The sequence below is a fragment of the Podarcis raffonei genome, chromosome 1 (genome assembly GCF_027172205.1).
Source record: "Podarcis raffonei isolate rPodRaf1 chromosome 1, rPodRaf1.pri, whole genome shotgun sequence".
NCBI lineage: Eukaryota > Metazoa > Chordata > Lepidosauria > Squamata > Lacertidae > Podarcis > Podarcis raffonei.
The window spans coordinates 69,056,030-69,077,033 of NC_070602.1; the positions used below are offsets into that span (position 1 = coordinate 69,056,030).

A 21,004-nucleotide genomic window follows, 5' to 3' on the forward strand; every position below is an offset into this window, starting at 1 on the left:
TATATTAATCTGCATCATCTTTTGTTCTCTCTTTTTTCTTTTTGGTAAAGCCACCCTAAAATATGGAGCTGCTGTGTAAAGGGTGGCTCTGACTGAGATCAAGTTCTGCAAGTGCAAGTGCAGGGGCTTCTCATTCTTCTATAACAGATTGCACCCCGTATAGCAGAATGTATAGTAGATAAAAGTGAATGGGAAATGTATGTATGTGGAGGGGGGTCCAAAAAGTCACTGGAGGGGAAAAAGCAAGTAACAGAAATTATTAGTGCCCCAACAGCACTAATAAAGGTATTTGGATCCCCTCTGGTTACATCTGGCCGACAACATGTGACCCCATTGTTAAAGCATTTGAACTGGCTGCTCATCTACTACCAAGTCAGGTTCCTGGTCCTTGTATTAATTTTCAAAGGTCCAGACAACTTGCGTCTAGGGTACTGCAAGGGCTGCCTGAAACCTTATATTCCAGCTCAATCACTGAAATAATCTGCTGGAGCATTATTGGCCGTTTTCTGAGTTGGCAAGGCTCATTTAACAAGGAACCAAGCTTTTAGGGTCATCAGTCCAGGATTGTGAAATACTCTTCCCACCGAGATTCAGAAGGCATCTTCTATTTCAACCTTCAAATGGCCACTGGAAACTTTTCTATTCCATCAGGCCTATGCAGGCAATAAATAATACATATTTCTTATAAACAAGTTTCTGGCCTCATGCTGTGGGACCACCAACTCTCAAACATGAAAACCAGATCACAAACATAGAGCAGAGCAAAATACCCACAGACTCAATCAAGTTATCCGAGGCGCACGATGCAAGGGGAAAGCAAATGCTATTACTGGGCATTTGTATTGAATGTTAGTATTATAATGTTATTTATTTCTTTTATATACTTAAAAGCGATTTTATCCCACACTTCATCCCAGTAATGATAGGCTACAACCACATATGCTGCTGCTGCTGCTGTTAATAACTAGCAATTTATCTCCTGGTCATTATATATCAGAACATAGTTATCTTTCTATATGAAACATTTTGATGCTGAGTTCCGGGAGACAAATGAGGGGAACTTTTGCAGACTTCTTTCCTACCTAATTACGCTCTCAGGGGAGCATGTTGTCCTGGCTTTTATTTATGGCATTGGTATACTAATGGATCTCAGATATTTGAACATAGCAAGGGCACCTTATTTCATGTTTTTGTCAACATCTAATTGGCTGCCTTATTTTAAAAGGCGTCATGATGAAAGCAGAATGTACATTGCCTGTGTTCTTCTGTCTTTCTTCTTCTGCGTAATGAGTGGTGCATTGGCCTTTCATCAGCATGAAAGTCTACTGCCATTTCAGAATCCACTTTTTCCATACTGAGGAGATATTCTACATTTAGGGTCGGGCTTTTTTTAATGGGTATTCAGCATATTGACAATGCTTTCACATTGACTCTCTCACATGATACAGTCAGTTATATTTGTGCCTTTACAGGATCTAGGCTTAACTTCTACAAATGAAAGTCTTTGCTGGACTTGCTTTACTGAGAGAACAATTCAAGCAAAACTGAATTTTAGTGGCTTAATTCCAGGCCAGTCGATACTGAATATGACAAAGTCACGGCACAATGCCTCACAACCAAGTAGATACTATAGTAGTCTGACATTTACTTCAGAAAGAAGTTGGTCAATACTTTTCCAGTCAACAAACACCACCTTTTAGATATTCTGACAACTCAAGTTCCAAGAATGAGACAGCTGTAGCCATATCACATACATCTGGTTCTTATGTCTCAAGTTAGCCAACCAGGTTTAAGTTTATTTAATTCTTGGGGGGGGGAGGGAATACAGATCTGTCTAAGGTTATTGCTAGGCGTTTAAAGGACTCAGGGCACAGGGTACAAATTTGCATACAGTAAGCCTGCAACTTACGCAAGGGTTATGTTCTGGGGATCACGTCTGAAGCCAACACTGCATATAGTCAAAACCCAATGGGTTCAATGGCAGGTGGGATTGCCAAAGTCATTTTCCCCAGAAACCCACCCCTTTTCTAGCCCTTAATTATTATTGTTTTAAATTTGCCATGCATATATAGTTGTATGCGCACAAGTTAAATGTGCTTAAGTTGTGGGCTTACAGTACATTAATTCATACGAACATTTAGACTGACTTTTAGAGGAGGGAAGGCAACCCTTGCTCTCATTCAGAGGACTCACTCTGAACTCTGAAGGAGCAGCAGGATTTTTACACCCAGTATACTGTATGTAGATTGGGTCCTCCACCCACGATATATTAGCAAGAACTGCTGCTTGTGTACATGTTAAAACTAAAACAAGTCATGTCTAATCTTACATGATTCCTCTCACACACATATACTTCTCTGCCCTCCCCCCAACCTGCTTAGTGCATGTTCTAACAAGTCCCCTGTTATCAGTCAGTACCATCCAAACATGATATCCAGCAACCATAAAATCAACAAAAGCTCCCTTCAGTCATTCTACTCATAAAGCCAACACGTGAATGTAGAGAGCTCTGTCCCATCACCATCTTGTTCCCTGCACAATTTAGAACCTTGAAAGATCAGAGTTCTGAATCATCGAAAGGTCTCCATCAGTAGGCCTGGGTGACATACTGGTACATTGTGCAAAAATGGTTTTACGTCCAGATCATGATAACAGTTTCAAAATTCCTGATCTCACAATATATCACCCCTGGCTACTTATCTGCATAAAGGCTTGACAATTTGAGGCAGCTTTACTGAAGAGCTTTCAGTCCTAGGTACTGCCTCAGGCAGTGCCTTTATTGAGTTTACAGGACCAGCCTTGGGAATAATGAGCACCTTTCACTAACTTCAGTCCAACTGTTCTTGACTTGGAGTAAAGGGTAGGTTTGCTATATTTAACTTAAGATTATGCTCCTGCCTCTCATTGTGGGTGGCGTGAAAGTCCATAACACTAATAAATCATCTGGATAAGACAGAAGCCACTCTATTAACAAGACTCAAAATGGAGATCTTTTGGGGAAAGAGGGTTCCCCCCCCCAGAGATTTCTGGTTTAACACACCATGTCAAAATTACTGGGGTCCATGAGCAGTGTCTGTGTCACCTAGCAACCAATGTTTCTACCAAGTCCATGTGTCCATTTGAAAAAAGAACCAGGCTTCTTTGTCATAAGAGGAAGTGTTCTTTTCACAGGGCTTTGCAGGTTATTTCAGGCTGGCGTGCTGGGAAAGTGGTGCCTCTATTTAGAAACCCAATTACAGGAAACACTGTCAGATAACTGCTCTATTAGAAAATCTTTGTGAGAGACCCTGTCCCTCCACTACAGGAGCACATGATAATAGCTCCTTCAGAAGCCTCTCTGCTCAACTCCAACCAACATTGTCAGTAGAAATGCAATTTTTATGTGGACAAAAGGAAGGCAGGGTTACATAAGAGCCCTGCTGGATCAGACACAGTGCCCATCTACTCCAGCATCCCCATTAAAATTTGGATTTCCCCTTTCTGAACCTTTTCCAGCTGCTTTTTAAGGAGCAGCAACAAGAACTGTTGCATTTAATAGCAATGTAGTCACCGTCCCGAGGTGGTTCATCAATAAATTCATCTTGTTCCTAGTCCTGGACATCACTTAAGATTAAGTCCAGCTTTGCTGCCCCTCTAGCTGGTTCTGTGACAGTTGGAAGGTCATGCTCCAAGTTTGCTTTCTGGGAAGGAAGTTTGGAAGCCTACACAAGCACATTTGTCAAAAGAACTTTTATTATAAATGAGGGAAGGAACGAATCTTTTCTCTAGCATACAATACAAGACTGTATCCTTTCCTATACAATAAACTAACACCACTGTTTTTTTTAATAATATGATCATGAGACATCCAGAAATTAGAAAACAATGTAGCTAGATAAGAACATTAATCATTCCCAAATTATAATATTGATTGTCCTTGAATCTTCTGGCCACACTTGCCATCCTCTCCTGTCACACCAGTGTGGTGCTCTACAATCTTTGAGAACTAGTGAGTATGGGCTTACCTTTTACTTATACAATAGGCTCCCTTGGTAAGGGTAAAGGGACCCCTGACGTTAGGTCCAGTCATGGACAACTCTGGGGTTGCGACGCTCATCTCGCTTTACTGGCTGAGGGAGCCAGCGTACAGCTTCCAGGTCATGTGGCCAGCATGACTAAGTTGCTTCTGATGAACCAGAGCAGTGCACGGAAATGCCATTTACCTTCCCGCCGGAGCAGTACCTATTTATCTACTTGCACTTTGTGCTTTCGAACTGCTAAGTTGGCAGAAGCAGGGAGCGAGCAACGGGAGCTCACCCCATTGCGGGGATTCGAACCACCAACCTTCTGATCAGCAAGCTCAAGAGGCTCAGTGGTTTAACCCACAGTGCCACCCACGTCCCTTGACTCCCTTGGTAAGTTACCTTAATTTATAGCCCTGTCTAGCTTTCCTCAGCTGCTACTTCAATTAGATCAGGTGGTGGTCCTTTGAAAAACACAAGGAAGTGTGGCTCAGCTACTGGGCTGAGTTTGTACTCAGTTCCACTGAGCAGACTCTGAATGGAAAACGTAGGTCAGTTTAGCTCCCTAGCAATGGGAATGTTTGTCCGGGGAATGGACAATGGCTGGATTAAACAGGGATTAAAGGGAGGCTGTGGGTAGATGAAATGTAAATTGGGAGTTTAAAAAATATTCTAGATTTTAACTAATTTTGAAACAGAACCAAAATCAGAGTTTTTAACTTGGGCTGAGACCTATCCTTACTATTTGGTTGATAAGTTTAACCAAAGCTTACACGAGCTTGAAATGAAGTTTTTTGCAAGTGTAAGTTTACCCTCTAGTTTTAAGTCATAATTCATACTCTAGTTTTGAACTGTTTTTCAAAGTGAACTGAAAGCTGTTTCTTAAATTGAACTAATTTTTAATTAATGCTTAAATGTCTGACTTGGATTGAGGCCTACCCTTATGTTTTGCCCATTATTATATAAATTTCTGGTTGCTGTTTACTGCAGCCTCTCAAGTCTGCCCTGCACTGGAATTTAGTTCCTAGCTCACAATGCCTCTGCTGTACCCTATTTTAGCAGATGAAATAAATAAATACATAAATAGAATGAATGAATGAATGAACACACTTACCTTCTTGAATGACTTGCTTGTTGATTTAATGCTCTGTCACTGGGGCTTAGATGCTTCATCAGCTGGGGCTCCTTTCTTGCTCATACAAGTTTTAGTTTACTCCTTGGAATAGAGATGATTATCCATTTTTCAACATAAAATGACCTATAGACATATGAGCTAATTAATCTGGCATTTGCAATATCAACTTCATTATTTTTTCATAGCAGTTTTGTGCACACTGAGCTAAAGAACTGTTGCAAAGGAAGCTTGGGAACTCTGTTGTAGCCTGCCGGCTTCTCTCTGCAAGATAAGGTCGTAAGTTGTTTGCAATTGTCCCATTCTGTGAGTTCCAATTAGAGTTAATTACAAACTTGAGGAGCCCTGTGGCATTTTAAAATGAGGCTTCATAAAGGTCTTGCAGCCCATGGTATGAGCTGATACAGTACAGGTCAATATTCACGCAGCACAATCCTATGTACGGTATCTTTACTTGGAAGCAAGCCCACTGTCCTCAGTGGTGCATATGCTCAGATCTGTGTGCAGTGGGTTACAATCTAAGTCAGCCATGAGAGAGGACCTTGTTTTTTTGAGCCACATGGAAAAAAAGGATGAGGTCTAAACTGACAGCTATAATTAGAGACCCATGTGTCAACAGAAAAGAAAAGAAATAAAACTGCAAAAATAAATAAATAATACAAATGGGGGGGGGGGAATGAGTAGAATGACTTGGTCATCAAGGCAACAATAACTGAGGCCAGCTATAAGCATGTGCTGCTCACGCATTTCTGAATTCTTATGAAATAGTTTCCCTAAGCAGTATGACGTTCCAGGGGCAGAATTCCAGGCTTCATCTCCTTTTAAAGTAGGTAAATATCACTTACGGACACACCGTTAAGACCATATTCATGGAAGACAATCTTACTTGGCTATGAGTGATCACCAAAGAAAAAGAAAGTAAATACCACTGGAGACGTACAGTGTTTTGTAATATTTGATCTTACTTACAAGCTGAGCACTGGATGAGATATACAGCATAGAACTCCTGAAAACAGCAGTTACACTGCCCTGCATCAGATCTCCAGAGGCAGCATTCTGAGATGCTTTTAAACTTCCAGAGCTCAAAACTCACTTTCATTCCCAAGCTGCAATTTCTGTCTCACTATCCCAAAACCCTTTTCTGTTGTTCTGTTAAAACTCACCAGATCTTGTTTATATAATCCATTGTAGGTGGGGGGTGAGATGTACCACTACTCCTAAACTCTAATGGATTTTCCTATTCAAAACACTCAAGGAAGACCGTACCTATTTCCTAACCATCTTGGGCCATTTGCCTGTAAATTTCCCTAACAAAAGATGAGGCTGCAATGTTTGGCTAGAGCTTCATTAACAAAACCCTACAAAAGGACTTAAAAATTTGAATGTTTTGTACATCCCACCATGTTGGATTTCTGGGTGATACCTATGAGCCACAGTTTGACTATCAATTACTCTGTTTGGGAGGTGCTACAAAATGCACAGTTCTCATTACAAAACCCTACAAAACAACTACAAAACTTGGGCACCAGTTTGAAGTGAATCAGACAACGTTGGATTTCTGAGTGTTAACTATGAACTGGCCTACTCTGATGTATCAATTACTCAGTTTGGGGGGGAGTTACAAAACCACTTCAAAACTTTGGCATCGGTTTTGGGGGGATCCAAAACTTCAGGATTTGTAGTTAATGAATTGGCCACTGCCAATTCAAGAACTTTTAAGCAGTCATTCACAGGGTTGGCTTAAGACTTTTTCTTGCCTGAGGCAAAGGACACTATTATAGCACACACACAACACACACATTCCATGTATAGAAGCTGCCTAACCTGGCAGTTAAATCTTATTTCAACCCTGGCAATAGGACAGTGTTCCCCACTACACTTGAGGGCAGCAAACTAGTTAATGGGGTGATGCAGAGGCACCATCTTCTGAAAATGATTGGGGGGGGGGAGTGACGTCACACATGCAACATCGTGAGGAGCCAGGGAGCATAGTCAAACACATGGCCCCCTCCTCCTGCCGTGGTTTCAACTTGAACAAAATCGGAATCCGGATGTTCCCGGGCAGCCTCCCCTCTATTCAGTTTGGTCATGCCAATGTAATGCTAGTACTTTATTATCTGCTTCCAGACTCCTCTTTGTCATATAAATGAAACATTCAAAACACAGATTTAGGAAGCAATCTACATTCCCCTTAAATGTGTTTGTACTCCTAGTCCTGACCTAGTCATACTGTGTGCCTTCTAGATATATACACCATGCTGCTTTTTGTAACTGTGTTACTTAAAGCCATAGACATTTCAATTGTGTTTCATTTCAACAAAACATTGGTGATTAATTGGAAGAAGAAACACCTTCAGGAGATGAAAGTCTCACTCGGAGTACAGCTGTGAGATGTAATAAAGACACTGGTAGTGGGGACGGGAGCTGTTTTTCTAACAGTTGTCATGGAAACACAGAGCAAGTAGGGCATCTGCTATGCTGTCATCATACTCTGGAAAACCTTGTGAGCCTGATGACATAAAATCAATACAGTGAAAGCTGTTTGGGGACAGTCAGTTTTTGGTGCTCCATCAGGAACATGGGAGGTTAAATAGGGCCTTGGTGCTCATATGCCTCTGGTGCTGGTTGAACTTCAAAAAGCATCCAGTTGATTACAGTCTATTACAGTTGTTGATGTTGCATTGTTGTTGTTTTTTTAAAAAATAATCTCCCGAAGACCTAATGCAATACTGGGTGCAAAAGTGTACAATCAGTTTGACTTTGACAATTTCCAGAGGAATACCTTTTGCAGCAAAAATAGCAACCTTAAAGACTAACATGTCTATTATGGCTCAAGTTGTTGTGAACTACAACCCATTTACTCAAACACATGAAATGTTATCCTGATGTTGTTATCCTAGTTGCATGTTCATATGAGTGGTTTTTTTTTGGGGGGGGGAGACAGAAATGGTATAATGTGAGGTCAAAGAAAAACAAAATGCAGAAAAGTACAGTCAGGAATAATTACATGCTGAAGACAGTTCTTGATTACTTGAACACCCCAGCATTAATAAGACAATTAACACATGCTAAAAATACTTTGATTTTGGTTTCTTTACCTGTTTCTTGGATGTATATCTAGCGACCTCTTCAGGTCAACTTCCCAAAAGCAAACTATAGCAGAACCAAATGTGACGATCTGACAAGTGGTGGTCATTTTCCTCTTCAGCCTGAGAAAAAGCAATTAAAAAGAAGAGAAGCATAAATATAAATAAGATTCCATTATTAATTTCTATAGCTGCTCAAGAGTGCAAACTGTTTTCTGTCCTTAAAAGGTAAAGGGACGCCTGACCGTTAAGTCCAGTTATGGACGACTCTAGGGTTGCGGCGTTCATCTTGCTTTACTGGCCGAGGGAGCCAGTGTTTATCCGCAGACAGCTTCTGCGTCATGTGGCCAGCATGACAAAGCCGCTTCTGGGGAAGCAGAGCAGCGCACGGAAATGCCATTTACCTTCCCGCCGGAGCTGTACCTGTTTATCACCCGTCGCGGGGATTCAAACCGCCGGCCTTCTGATTGGCAAGTCCTAGGCTCTGTGGTTTAGACCACTGTGCCACCTGTGTCCTTACCCACTCCCAATTCCAAGCATGTTAACTCTGAAGTAAGTCCCATTGACTTCAGTTGGACTTACTTCCAGATTGGTTAATAATAGTAATAGTAATAATAATAATAATAATAATAATAATAATAATAATAATTTTATTATTTATACCTTGCCCATCTGGCTGGGCTTCCCCAGCCACTCTGGGCAGCTTCCAAAAAAATATTAAAATACTGTAATACAGCAAACATTAAAAGCTTCCCTAAACAGGGCTTTAGTACTGCAGACTGGCAGGTAGGTTATAATATCCCAATTTACGAGCAGCAAACTAAGGCTGTGATTAACTATAACCAGGGTCGTACACTGATGAATAAATGGTTGAGCAGGAAGCTTCTGTGGTCAAAGGGCAGCTAACATTTGGATCACTTAAGAATGCACTTTTGCAAAGGATTCCAAAATATCAAGGAGAAAAGCTTTGGCTTCCGACCTTTAGAGCCAATGTGACATAACTTATGAAGAAGAAGCAAGCAGCAGTGGATAGAAACAGTATATTGTGCAGTGAAGAATGAAATTGATGTTCTAGTCTGCTGAAAACATAGCTTCACTTCCACTTGGAAATTCAGCATGGTTTGTTTTTTTTGCCAAAGGCAAGGAAACTCTAATATTAGACTATGTACATGAATCATGTACACAAGTTGATAACAGCAACAAAATAATTTGAAACTATACACTGCAATGCTAACTTCTGGACACCATTAAAAATGAGACCTTCGCTTACTAACAAGTCAAGAAGTTAGCTACACAGCAACTGAAATGTTCCTTATTGTAAACTAATTTCTATACAACTCATATACTCAGATTGAGTCTACTATTCTAAATGGGAGTCTTAGACTTTTGATACAGAGAGCCTGCCCTACAAAGGTGACAGACCTCAATTTCCCAAGTTTATTTAATGTCCAAACCACTCACAAACATGTGGAAGTAAAATAGGTTGTAGCACTTAAAAAATGTATGGTATCTCTGCACAATACTGGACAGAGCTAGTATAAGCCTATATAAGGACCCCTATGCTAGGGTGGGGGTCGGTCTTAAGGAAGATACATATTTACAAGATATAAAGAGTTGTCCCATTTGTTCAGGCAATCCATATGGACAACACAGCTGCAATACATTTGTTTGGAAAGGGAGTGGAAATGGAGTGGGTTCTATCGCCTGTCTTACTAAGACAATCCCCCATCACAATGAGGGACACAACACCTGACCAAAATGGAATCAGCATGGAAATGCCTCACAAACTTTGTGGTTTCCCACTCTTCTTGGTGAATCATGGTCTCCAGTGAGGTGAGCCATTATCAGACCATCACAACCATTCATGACTCTGAGGTAAAAAGTTTGTGGCAAGAATTGTAGCAAACTGCCTAGCTGCTCTCTAACTGAACTGAGGGTCAGCAAATTAATAAATTCAAATGATGTGAAACTACATGAAAAAAGATGTATTTTCTGTAGCAGTTTTTCATGTGTGGTTAATTTGTTTTCACACACGTTATAAATAAAGCTTGCCTCCCTACTAAAATAAAACACTGTTTCCACTGGATTTAACCACAACTAAGAATATCCACATGAAAGCAGGGTTGTTTTTAATTATATTTTCTGCAGAGATGTCACTTGCTTTTGAGATGGCAAATACATAAGGGGAAAAAAATACTTGTTCTTTTTCAGTTCTTTGGCATGAATATTTAGACAAAGGCAATGTTCTTCCCAGTAAAGACCAAAAGCGGGCAGGTGGTTGAACAGATCGGGAGAGTGGGTTGGTGAAACTGGCATCAAAGTACTAATTTGCAGTTGCAGGAAATGGCTATAATGAGATTGATTAAAAATCAGGGGGTGTGCAACCTTCCCTCTGTCTCCCTTAATCTGGGCACATATTTATTAGCAGGTAATGAATCATACTCAGAGAAATCTACAGGCTATAATATACTTACCACATACTGCTTAGTGATTATTTGACAAGCACAAAGATTTAAAGGCACTTTAAGCTCAAGAGTGGTCTGAGACATCCAGATAAAGCAATCTTCATTGTTCCAGTACTGAAAACTAGCTATTAAATGACACAGATTACATTTTTATGCTAGAAATTCAAAGAGAGATAAAGATGTTGCTGTACCAAGTTGTGGTATACAGCCTTATGCTCAATGACACTTACTCTGAGTAGACACGTTTAGGATTGTGCTGGAAGGCAATGCTACAAGTATGCATCAAGCACACATGACATAAATACACTCTCCTGAGCAAGAACACAAACAGAAATTAATCTGACACTATGAAGCTCTGCTGATGTGAACAGCTGGTTGGGGTGGGGAAAACACACAGAAAAAAATTAACTTTGCTGCACTTTAAGGCAGTAATATGAACACACTGCAAGATAGTGGGGGCAGGGTTTTGTGCCATATCTATTCATTAGGGTCTCAGAGGCAGTACAACCAGTTCCTCTGCAATGGGCATTGAACAGAGTGCAATGTATCGCAACTATGATATAGCGAATTGAGCAGAAAGGAAGGCAAGAGGTCGGGGTGCCAAATTTTGGGCTCACACAGGGTACCACTTGAAAGACCAAAGCCTGCCCCTGAGGGTGTACTAGGGTGGACAGACAGATGCAAAAAACTCTACCTTTAGTAGCTGTTTAGAAAATGCAACATTGTTATGTGGCATACCTGCTGAAATTCCTTCTTCTACAGAGCTACTAAATGGCAGGAACTTTGTAGTATTGGAACAACCAAATAAAGGTTGTTCAGCCATATGCAATGAGGATTTCCCTCAAAATGAGTAACTTAAAAAGGGCTGCAGCAGTCTAGTATAGCTTGAGCTGCTTTGGAAATCCCCCTACTGTAAGCGTTCACAAAATCGCAGCCACAATCAAGTTGGAGTATTATGTGACATGCCTCTTTATAAGCTTTTACCATGAACGCATTTCATGTTAAGAAACGCTTTAGCTCTCCAACGTGCACCCAGCAACAGCTGTTGAAGAAACAAAATCCAGACCAGAAAACGACAATGCAGCAATATTAATTCAGGTCTCCACCTCTGGGGCCTCGATTCTGACTCGTGGCAGCAGCATCAGGAAAATGAATGGAGGGAGGTACAGAAGTGGCAAAATGGATTTGGGGGAGCGCGGCGGGAGGAAACTACGCCCCAAAAGTAAGATTTCGGAAAGAGAAATAATAAAAGCATTTCACACGAACGCTCTCATCTTAAAACACTTCCCCCCGCCAAGGCAAATCCTCTTGGTTTCGATCGAGCTAACTTTCAAGTAAGTATATTTAAGGACTGGATTTAAGGACTCAATTTTAACGTCCAGTTTCCCAGAGGAGAAGCGCTGCTCCTTCAGGAAACCCCACGGAGGCCTTGCCGCGGGGGCTGAGGGGAGCTGCCTCCTTCTCTACTAGCAAAAAGCAGGCGGCGGAGATCGAGTTAGAGACGAAGAGGGCCTCACCGCCGGTTCTCTCCCCTCGCGTGATTTCGCCGTAAGGCCGCGAGACCGCCCTTCGAGCAGTGGGCGGTGGGAGGAGGGCCCTTTCCCGAAAAGGAAGGCCCCGCGGCGTCACGTGACGAGGCGCGGACGGGCCCGAGCCTCTGTCGAAGGCGGAAGTCGGGATGGTTCCGGAGCTGGGAGTTCGCGCCCCGCCTCGGTGGCGATAAGGGGAGGGTCTCTGGGTTGGCTCGGCGCGGGAGTCGGGCATGGCGGCCCCGGGAGGAGTGCGGGCGGCGCTGTGCGCGCTCCTGGCTCTGGCCGCGCTCGCCGGGCACGTAGCCGGCGAAAAGGTATGCGGCGCGCGCGCGCGACCCCTCCCCGTCCGTTCCCGTGGCGCTCGCGCTCCCTCTCCCTCCACTGAGTCTGCCCGCTTCCTCTCCAGTCCCCGGAATATCTCTGCATCTAGGAGGGAGCGGCAGCGGAAGCCCCACTTTCCGGAGGGTTATGTTAAAAAAAAAAAGCTTATGTTCAAAAGGCCAGGGCTTGTCATATCCATACATTTAGGGAATAAGGCGCCCCCGCTTCCCCGCCACCACCACCGCCCGCAACGCCGGGGCTGTCAATCTCACCTCCGTCGCTGACGCTTGCTTTCTCGTTATCGACGACTTTTAATTTCTGAAAATACATATTTCTGCAGCACTCTTAAAATATCCCTTAAGCAGAACGCATGTAGGAGCTCTCCTTCAAAAAGAAAAAGAAAAAAGAAAAGAAAAAGTGGTAGGGCGAGGTAGGATTGCAAAGCACAGCAGAAAGAATCGGTTTTCGGACAGGGAGGTTTTTGCTATGTCATGTGTGTTTATCAGATTTACCCCACCCCGAAATGTTTGTCGTTTTCTCATTTCAGATGTCGTGAAGAGCAAAGGGAGGCATTTTGCTTAAGCTTATAATTACAAACATGTTCAACTTCGAAATACATTCCACTTAACTGAATAGTATTTGATGTTGACTTGGGCTTGTTGAGAGTTTCAGTGGCCACCTTTAGCTTTAGCATCATGTTTGTGGCCAACAGCAGTTACTATGGATTTTTATGATGCTTCTAATTCTGACTGCTGTCTTGCATTCCTATCCTTTGTTCATGTTGTCATCTTGTGTATTTAGACATCTGTAGATGTCTTCTTTTCTTCTTCTTTTTTGGCAATCACTCATAGCCTAGTAAAATTGTCTTCCATGAACACAGTCTTACCAATGTGTCCGTAAGTGACTGTGGAGGCCATAGGTTTCTGGGTGAAGATCACGGTGAGGATTTGACGTGCCTTACTCTTAGCTCGTTTCTCCCTTTCCTCCTGAGTTCATGTTCAAAGTCCATGACGCCTTTGGTAAAGGCTATTCTCCAATTGTACGGTTGCAGACTGCATTTTAAAGATTTGCCTCAAGAGCGTCTTTAAACCAGTATTTTGCTTTCCATTCTTAAGTTGGGAATAGAGTAGTTGCTTTGGAAGATGATAGGCATCCGAACCACATGACCAATGTAGGAGTTGTTTTTAAAGATCAAGCACAACTGGTTGTGTTTGGGTGTTTCATGATGAGTTGTGGTGTATAAACTGGTATAAAAGATTGCCTGCTTAGATGGCTTTGAGCAACAGTGGGAAATGGAAGATATTTTGTGTTGGAGTGGGGGATTTCAGAATCCCTGGGTTTATTGCTGGAGTTTAAAAGTGGAAAAAGTGTGTAGCAAGATTTACCTTGTTTCTCAAAGCTGCTGAAAGGCTTCAAGGTACATAGCTTGAGGTGTGTTGACTTCGCATTAATACACTACCAAAGGAGGTAATCTATCTAGTTCCCATTTTTACAGTTCTAGTCAAATTAACTTGATCAAGCATGGTTCAATTTATAGAGCCAAACATCTAATCAGAAGTGTAATTTTTGTTAAGTTTTCTTTCTGTTATTCATTTTTTAGAAGGTAGGTTGAAGCCTTTGAAGACATCTATAAATTCCAACAGGGTAAAAATCATAAATACTCTGTAAAAAGAGAGGCACTATTGTCATTATACGTCATTTATACTCTTAAGTATTATTTTTTAAACATGTTTCTCCTGTTGATTGTTTTTATGTTTTGTTCTTGATGGCACATCCCTTAGTTCTAAGCTTGTGTTTATTTTTCAGAATTCTGAAGATGTCCGATGTAAATGCATCTGTCCTCCTTACAAAGACCATGCTGGCCAAATTTTCAGTAAGAATGTTTCACAGAAAGACTGGTAAGTATATGGCACTTTTGTCTTGTTCTTGTACTCTTAACTAAAATGTTTGCCCTTTAATTGCCATTTCAAAGGTACTGTTGTTGATACAGAATTTTGTAATGTGGAGATTAATCCTTATGCTGAGCCTAAAGGTGCAGTAAAGGCAAAAGATAAGGAGCTGTTGAATTTCAGGCTATTTAGTAAACATAAGTAATAAACTATAGTTTCTTTTTTATGATGGAACTGAAATACAACAGCATTTATGAAAGAAAAGCCTTTAGTTCAAAAATGATTTATTTTTAAGCACTTGCATTTGAGGCAATCAGACAAAACTCCAGTTCTAATATTTTGGCATACCTTGAGTTGGCTGTCAAAAGTAGTCAAGCAAAGGCATGTGGATTAGCCTAATTTGTATATATGAACTTGAAACAGTGGCTTTCATAGTGCCTTTCAATATATAGGGCAAGTCTTGGAGGGAAAAACAGTATTTCCTCTCAATGAATGCTAATACCTACACTGTGGTGCTTTTCTGTTAACAGAGCCAGCATAGGGGCCCTTAGCATAGAGCAGACAATAGATCCAGAATAACCCTCACCCAATCATGGCGTAGGCTTACTTGTGGTGGCCACAGCAACAACCACTGCTACCACTCTGAGGGTGGCAACAACACCAAAACCACTCACTGCCTTCCACCATGGTCCCAGACATGGTTGAGAGGCAAGAACATTTTTGAACAGAAGATGAGCTCTGCTCCCATTCAGTCTGGACTGTGGATCTATGAAATCAATACATTTCATTGTAACATTCAGACATTACATTTTGGGTAACTTGAAAAATGGTGGGCGGCCACCGCAAATGGGAACTAAGCTTTGCTCTCTTTCAAAAGCAAGGCTGCTCCATAGTGCTGAAAAACATCCCACAAGGAGATTAGTGAATGGTGACCTGGCCAGGTCAGGCTGGTTACTGCTGGCACCAGTCCTGTCTATTAGTGTAGTGACTGGAAGTTTTTCTTCATGACTAGCTACACCAATGTATAACATGCCCTTTGGCGATAGCTACTATATGTTCCTTAGATGATACCAAAGTAATCCAACTGGATGAAGTTTGGTTTCATTTACAAACTTTAGGAAGTATGGTTTCATCTTCTTTCTGGCTCAACCCAGAATGATTAGATGTCATAGGCATTAGCTTGGAAGGTTTTATGAGGCTAGTAGCATACTTATTTAATGCCTTTGCCATGTACTGAATCTCCTTAGGTTGGCCATCATGAATTTGATCATTTGCCCTTGTCATTTGAACGATGCAGGAGTCAATACAAACAGAGTGGAACAATTAATAAATTAGCTGTGATAAGTAAGTGTTGCCCAGAAGGTATATGAAAGCAGCCATATACAAAGGACTTGTAAATTTGGTTTTTCATGGACGTGTTCACTTTCACTGAGAAAAGTAACTGCATTCTGGCATATACAGTTAAACCCTCTTCTAATGAAGATAAAGGGATGGTACAGTACAGTTCCTCACAGTGTAAGCCTCATTCTGTGCTTAAAACCAGAGAAGAAAGGTTTCCACACCAATACTGTCTTGTCTGTAAAGGATTAGGCTTTTAGTAGATCGTACAGGAAGAACGCATGGTAGTTTCATAAAAAGAGTGTATGGTATTTCACATGGTGGGAGAACTCTTGACAATGTGAAGTAGGAGGGAAAGCAGATGACAATTGTAGCAATTGTGCCTAACTTTCTGTGACCACTTGCCTATTGAAAATACTCCACTTCTGCACCACTTTCAATTCGACAGTTGTTCCTGCATGCAAAAGAAGGAAAGAAGGTTTTTCTAAGATCTACAAATTGCTTCCTAGGCTATTGCATGCTCTTTTTGAACGTCAGAATACCTTTCAGTATGCTAGAGTAAAGAGATACGGTATGTGTGATTTTGGGAGCCAGATGGATTGTTGCCAGGGCAAGGATCTCTTCTCTGAACATTTAACCATCACTCCAGCTGGTGCTACCACTTCCATGCACCACAGCTGATACCCACTGAGGGCTCGTGATGGTGATGAAGATCCAGGAGTAGAGCCTAGCAAGTCAGACAGGGATTTAGATATTCAGGGCCTTCTCTTAGATACTCCCTTGCTGACATTTGTACTCTAATGTGTTTTCCTCTTCCTAAGTAACTTAAGTTCTGTTGCACCAAATTAAATATTTAAGCAGATCATTATTTGGGTTAAATGTCAATTATTTCTAACTTCCAAAAATATGAATAATAGATTGTGAGTTCTTGGTACATTCAGCATGTGTTCTCACTGAAGAAGATGTTTTTTGCAATGTATAATTTGACCTAAACTTATTCTGAGCACTTTTTCCTTTCCACCCAGTGATTGTCTTCATGTTGTGGAGCCTATGCCAGTTCCGGGACCAGATGTAGAGGCATATTGCTTACGTTGTGAATGCAAATATGAGGAAAGAAGCTCTGAAACTATTAAAGTAAAATACCTCTTGATTAACTTTTTTTAGAACTCAAGCCAGTTAAAGCTCATTTGTTCAGTTAAGACTTTTGCCAAAATCCACATTTTAGATTAGACAAACCTATAAAATAAAAGTTTGTATAGCATAACCTACATAAATTGCATAAAAATCCTTCCAGAGAAAAAATATAATAAAATAATGACTCTTGAGTATTATGTGTGTGATGCAGCAGCTACAGTAATAGAGTGCTGGTAGCTAGATTTTGAAGAACATTTTTGCCCTATATAATATTGATTCTGTACTTTGCTTAGTGTAAATAAGCCAGCTCTCCTATTTGGTTTCTTTCTACTAACCACAGTTAAGGGCTTTCTACAGTTTGTCCAGGTTCAGTTGTCACAATAAACTGAAGTTAAAATAGAAGTGGAAACTTGCAAGCTCCTCACAGCAATGCCAGATGGGAGCACAGGAGGTACATGTGAGGTCAAAGAGTGTTACGGCTTGTCTTCATAATGCTGAACTATTGTTTAGCATCACTTGTGAATGCAGCCAGTCTCATGCTTCCTAGACCGTTTATCGGTCAACAATTCGTGATGTTTTTCTATCAAGCGACAATGGCTAACCCCCATAGCACATGTTTTGCCAGTCAAGGCATGCTTAACAGGCATAGCATTTGGTCTGTTGATGTCAGTACCATAAATTATTTAAGTTATTATTGGAAATGACATTAAGTGCTAAGAGACAGTCATGTTTAAATGCTCACATACAGTAAATCTGCCCACCCCATTCATTTTTGTGTCCAGTTCTTGAATTGCTTAATATTTTGTTAATATTTTTTCAAGGCTGTGGTAACAGCATCAGAATTGCTTAATTTGTGCATCCAGCTTAACCTTTCTCTGCTGTGCTGACAGTGGCCTTGTTTATTGATGTACAGTCTGCTTTCATGGATGGAATTCAAAACAAGTTTGTGACAAGCTTTACATTGGAGCAGTCCAGGCCCCTCACCCGCTTGTTGTTCTTTCACAATTTCACTTTGTGCTGCATCCAGAGGTTCTGTTCCAACCCATTTTTGCTGCTGTTTCCTGTTTTTTAAAGACTCAGTTGGAATGGGCACCTTTTTAGCCATGATAGGTTTCCCTGAGAAAATGAACCCATATTATCTGAAGAAATTGAGTTTTGATTTTCCTACTCTTTGACCCCTTTGATAGCTTTGGTGTGTTTTCTCTTTGTTTCACTTGCTCATGCTAAATGCTTAAGTGGTTTAAAAGTCCATTTGGATACATTGCTGAGAATGGAATGCCTAAATGTTTACAATGCTGTAATAGACCGTTTGTTTCACTTGGCCAGCCAACATTCTCCCTATTAGTGTGTTTTCAGATGGTATAACTGAACTATTGTCTTATGCCATGTAGGTTACAATCATCATATATCTCTCCATCTTGGGTCTCCTCCTGCTGTATATGGTGTATCTTACCTTGATAGAACCTATTCTGAAGAGACGCCTCTTTGGACATTCACAGCTAATACAAAGCGATGACGACGTTGGGGTAAGTTATTTGTCTGAATAATATTCAAAATTCATATGTTCCATATGTTCCAAAATCCGTATGTTCAAGGCCCTAGTTGCAAAATTTCAGGTTGAATTTTGATCGTTCAAAATTCTGATGTAAAAATACAACAGAATTTTTTTTTAAAAAAAAAAATACTAAAATAGCAAATAGGCAACAACCCTTGTTGTTGGAAATGGTACTAATCAGCAGACAGCAAATGCCATGGAAAACAAGAGTATCTTTGTTGATAGTGAAAGATGTACAAAGATTACCAGATGGAAGATGGTTTCAGAGGCTTGGCCCCAAACTTAAAAGTCCTGCTTTAAGTGGCAGTTCTTCACTGATCTTCCATAGCACAGAGGAATTATTGTTCAGTTGTCTACATCCTATTTCCCTGATAGTGAATAGGCATGGTAAGGTGTACATATGACCATGTCACATGTTATGCACATGGTGATGGGTATGTATAAGATTCTGAAACACTCCTTCCCATGCTCCGTCAGGTATAGGATATTTTAACCAGCTCAAATGTATTCCTGGGGCTTGTCCAGGTGTTGTTTGAGGCAGCTTGTGCAACTTTTTCACTTAAAACCTGATGTCAGATTTCCAATTTGGTGTATGCTGTTTTAAAAAAATCCTACAGGCCTTGAAGTATTGCTGCTAAAAGTACTAGTCAGTTTTGACATGTTAACATGGTAAACAGTTCACAATGTGGATATTTAATCCTTAGTATATATCACATACATGCCCTTCTCTAAAGCTAATCTTTAAAACACAGCTTGGTGCCCAAAATCTAAACAGTAGGTTTAGCATTGAATGTTGATGTTTATGAATGGCATTCATCCAGTGGTATGTGTAATAGGATGGCATGAGTGCTTAACATAAATATAGTAGTTCAACTTTGTCACCTAAACAGCTGTATTTTTGCTTTTCTTTTAAGATATTGAATATAAACAGGTGTGCTCAGTATTATTTGACATCTTGGAGTGAGTACTCTAAACAGCTTCACAACAATAGGTGTTGCTGATTAGTAGTGTAGTTGCTTAGACAGAGTCGCAAGTGCGCTGGTAGTTTGAATTTCAATGCTATCTTACAAACTGAAGAATACACAGGATCCTTTTACTACTCCTGATAATCTTGCACTGGAAAACAATTTATATTGGGTTTAACCAACATTAGCTGTACTAACGTTGGCTAGATACGTCTAATTTCATTACATTAATTTCAGTGAGTAAAACATGGATACAATCTACTGGTTATTAGTGGTCTCATGGAAGTAATAGTTGATTTTCAAGGCAGTATCCAATGAAGTAGTTCTGTTTGACTTAGTGCAAGGACTTTTGGCTGTGCAACAAAACTTCCCCTTCCTTCCATCTTCCCATGTGCACCTTAAACCTCTTCTGGGGTTTCCCTTCAACTCTGAAGAGCAGATTAGGAGAGGAGGCATGGGGGTGGGGGGAGAGAGAAGAAATAGAGGAAGTTCTATTGTGCAAGTGAAAATTCTCAAGCACGCAGAATCCTCAAGCTTCAACCCTAACTTTGCTATTTTTAATTGCTTGGCGCCAAAGTATTGTGTTTGCAAAGTGAATGCACTTCATCTTATGCACAGCAGAAAAGGGGTTGCCAACTTCTGCAGCTGCAACTTCTTCATGCTGAGCAATAACAATTTAATAATGAAAACTTATCTCCCTTAATTTCAGGATCACCAGCCTTTTGCAAATGCGCACGATGTGCTGGCTCGTTCCCGAAGCCGAGCCAACATGCTGAACAAAGTGGAGTATGCCCAGCAACGTTGGAAGCGCCAAGTCCAAGAACAGCGCAAATCTGTGTTTGACCGTCATGTTGTGCTCAGTTAATAAGTAGAGTAATTATCACCAAATCGTGTTGGAGGAAAATTAATGGACGAAAGTAAAGTGCCAGATTGTTTTCCTGGTGTTCCACTTCATCGGAAGACCATTTTTGCTCGTTAGCAGCAAAGGAAGCACAAACACGAGGGGAAGGAATATCTTCAAATATTTAACAAGCCAAAATCTTAGTACACCACTAAGTTGCTTATACTAATAAAGCATAAGCTTATTATTTGTGTGCTAATTTTGACATTGAGAGATGATTCACTATGTTTCTTAAATGCAAGTTTCCCTAATATCTATTTGAAGAAATGAGACGGTGTGCCACATTTCTGCTACAAGTGACTTTACATATTGAACTTTTATATATGTATATTTGTTCTTTTCTAACTGTCTGATGCTGTGTATCAAAAACCTGGGTCTTTCAGTATAGCTGTTGCATCTAAAACTGGCTGGTTGTATGCATTTTATTGCTTGCACCTCTGCAACTTTAAGACAGGGAACTCTAGAGACTTGAAGTGCTGTGTAAATGAAACAATGTAGAACAGAATAGGAAGTGTTGGACCTCCTCGGTTGCTTGCTAAGTGTCTACAATGTGATATCTAAATTTATTCATCTAAATCTTAATAGTTGGTGGATGATAAGAATCTTCAAAAATTAGCTGGATAACGGAATGCGAATAAATTATTCAGAATCTTCTCTTGTCCTGGGAGTTAGTTATACTTGGAAA

General features: G+C 40.7%; 1 protein-coding gene and 1 long non-coding RNA gene across 5 annotated transcripts in view; one reads left to right on the forward strand and one right to left on the reverse strand.

Annotated features, from left to right (window-relative positions):
- The window catches only part of LOC128415449 (uncharacterized), a 51,197-nt gene extending 38,274 nt beyond the window's left edge, over positions 1 to 12,923 (reverse strand). The window contains exons 1-3 of one of the 4 annotated variants that reach the window (XR_008330969.1): positions 12,810 to 12,923; positions 8,232 to 8,342; positions 5,116 to 5,217 (exon numbers count right to left, since the gene is read on the reverse strand). This is a non-coding gene — a long non-coding RNA (uncharacterized LOC128415449). Of the gene's footprint in view, positions 1 to 5,115; positions 5,260 to 8,231; positions 8,343 to 11,422; positions 12,152 to 12,809 lie in introns of those variants that run through there. The other 3 variants (XR_008330961.1, XR_008330959.1, XR_008330960.1) reach the window with 3 other exon arrangements.
- On the forward strand, positions 12,428 to 20,972 carry TMEM9B (TMEM9 domain family member B). Its single transcript, XM_053391652.1, has 5 exons — positions 12,428 to 12,530; positions 14,344 to 14,435; positions 16,790 to 16,898; positions 18,290 to 18,424; positions 20,128 to 20,972. The coding sequence occupies exons 1-5, from the start codon at positions 12,447 to 12,449 to the stop codon at positions 20,281 to 20,283; spliced, it is 576 nt and encodes a 191-aa protein (XP_053247627.1). The 5' UTR covers positions 12,428 to 12,446; the 3' UTR covers positions 20,284 to 20,972.
- The last annotated feature ends 32 nt before the right edge of the window (positions 20,973 to 21,004 follow it).

Excerpts from the sequence above, each read along its gene's own strand:
- TMEM9B (XM_053391652.1), top strand. The coding sequence starts at position 12,447 with ATGGCGGCCCCGGGAGGAGTGCGGGCGGCGCTGTGCGCGCTCCTGGCT. Across the intron at positions 12,531-14,343 it reads GGCACGTAGCCGGCGAAAAG|AATTCTGAAGATGTCCGATG; the intron begins GTATGCGGCGCG and ends TTTATTTTTCAG. Across the intron at positions 18,425-20,127 it reads AAAGCGATGACGACGTTGGG|GATCACCAGCCTTTTGCAAA; the intron begins GTAAGTTATTTG and ends CCTTAATTTCAG.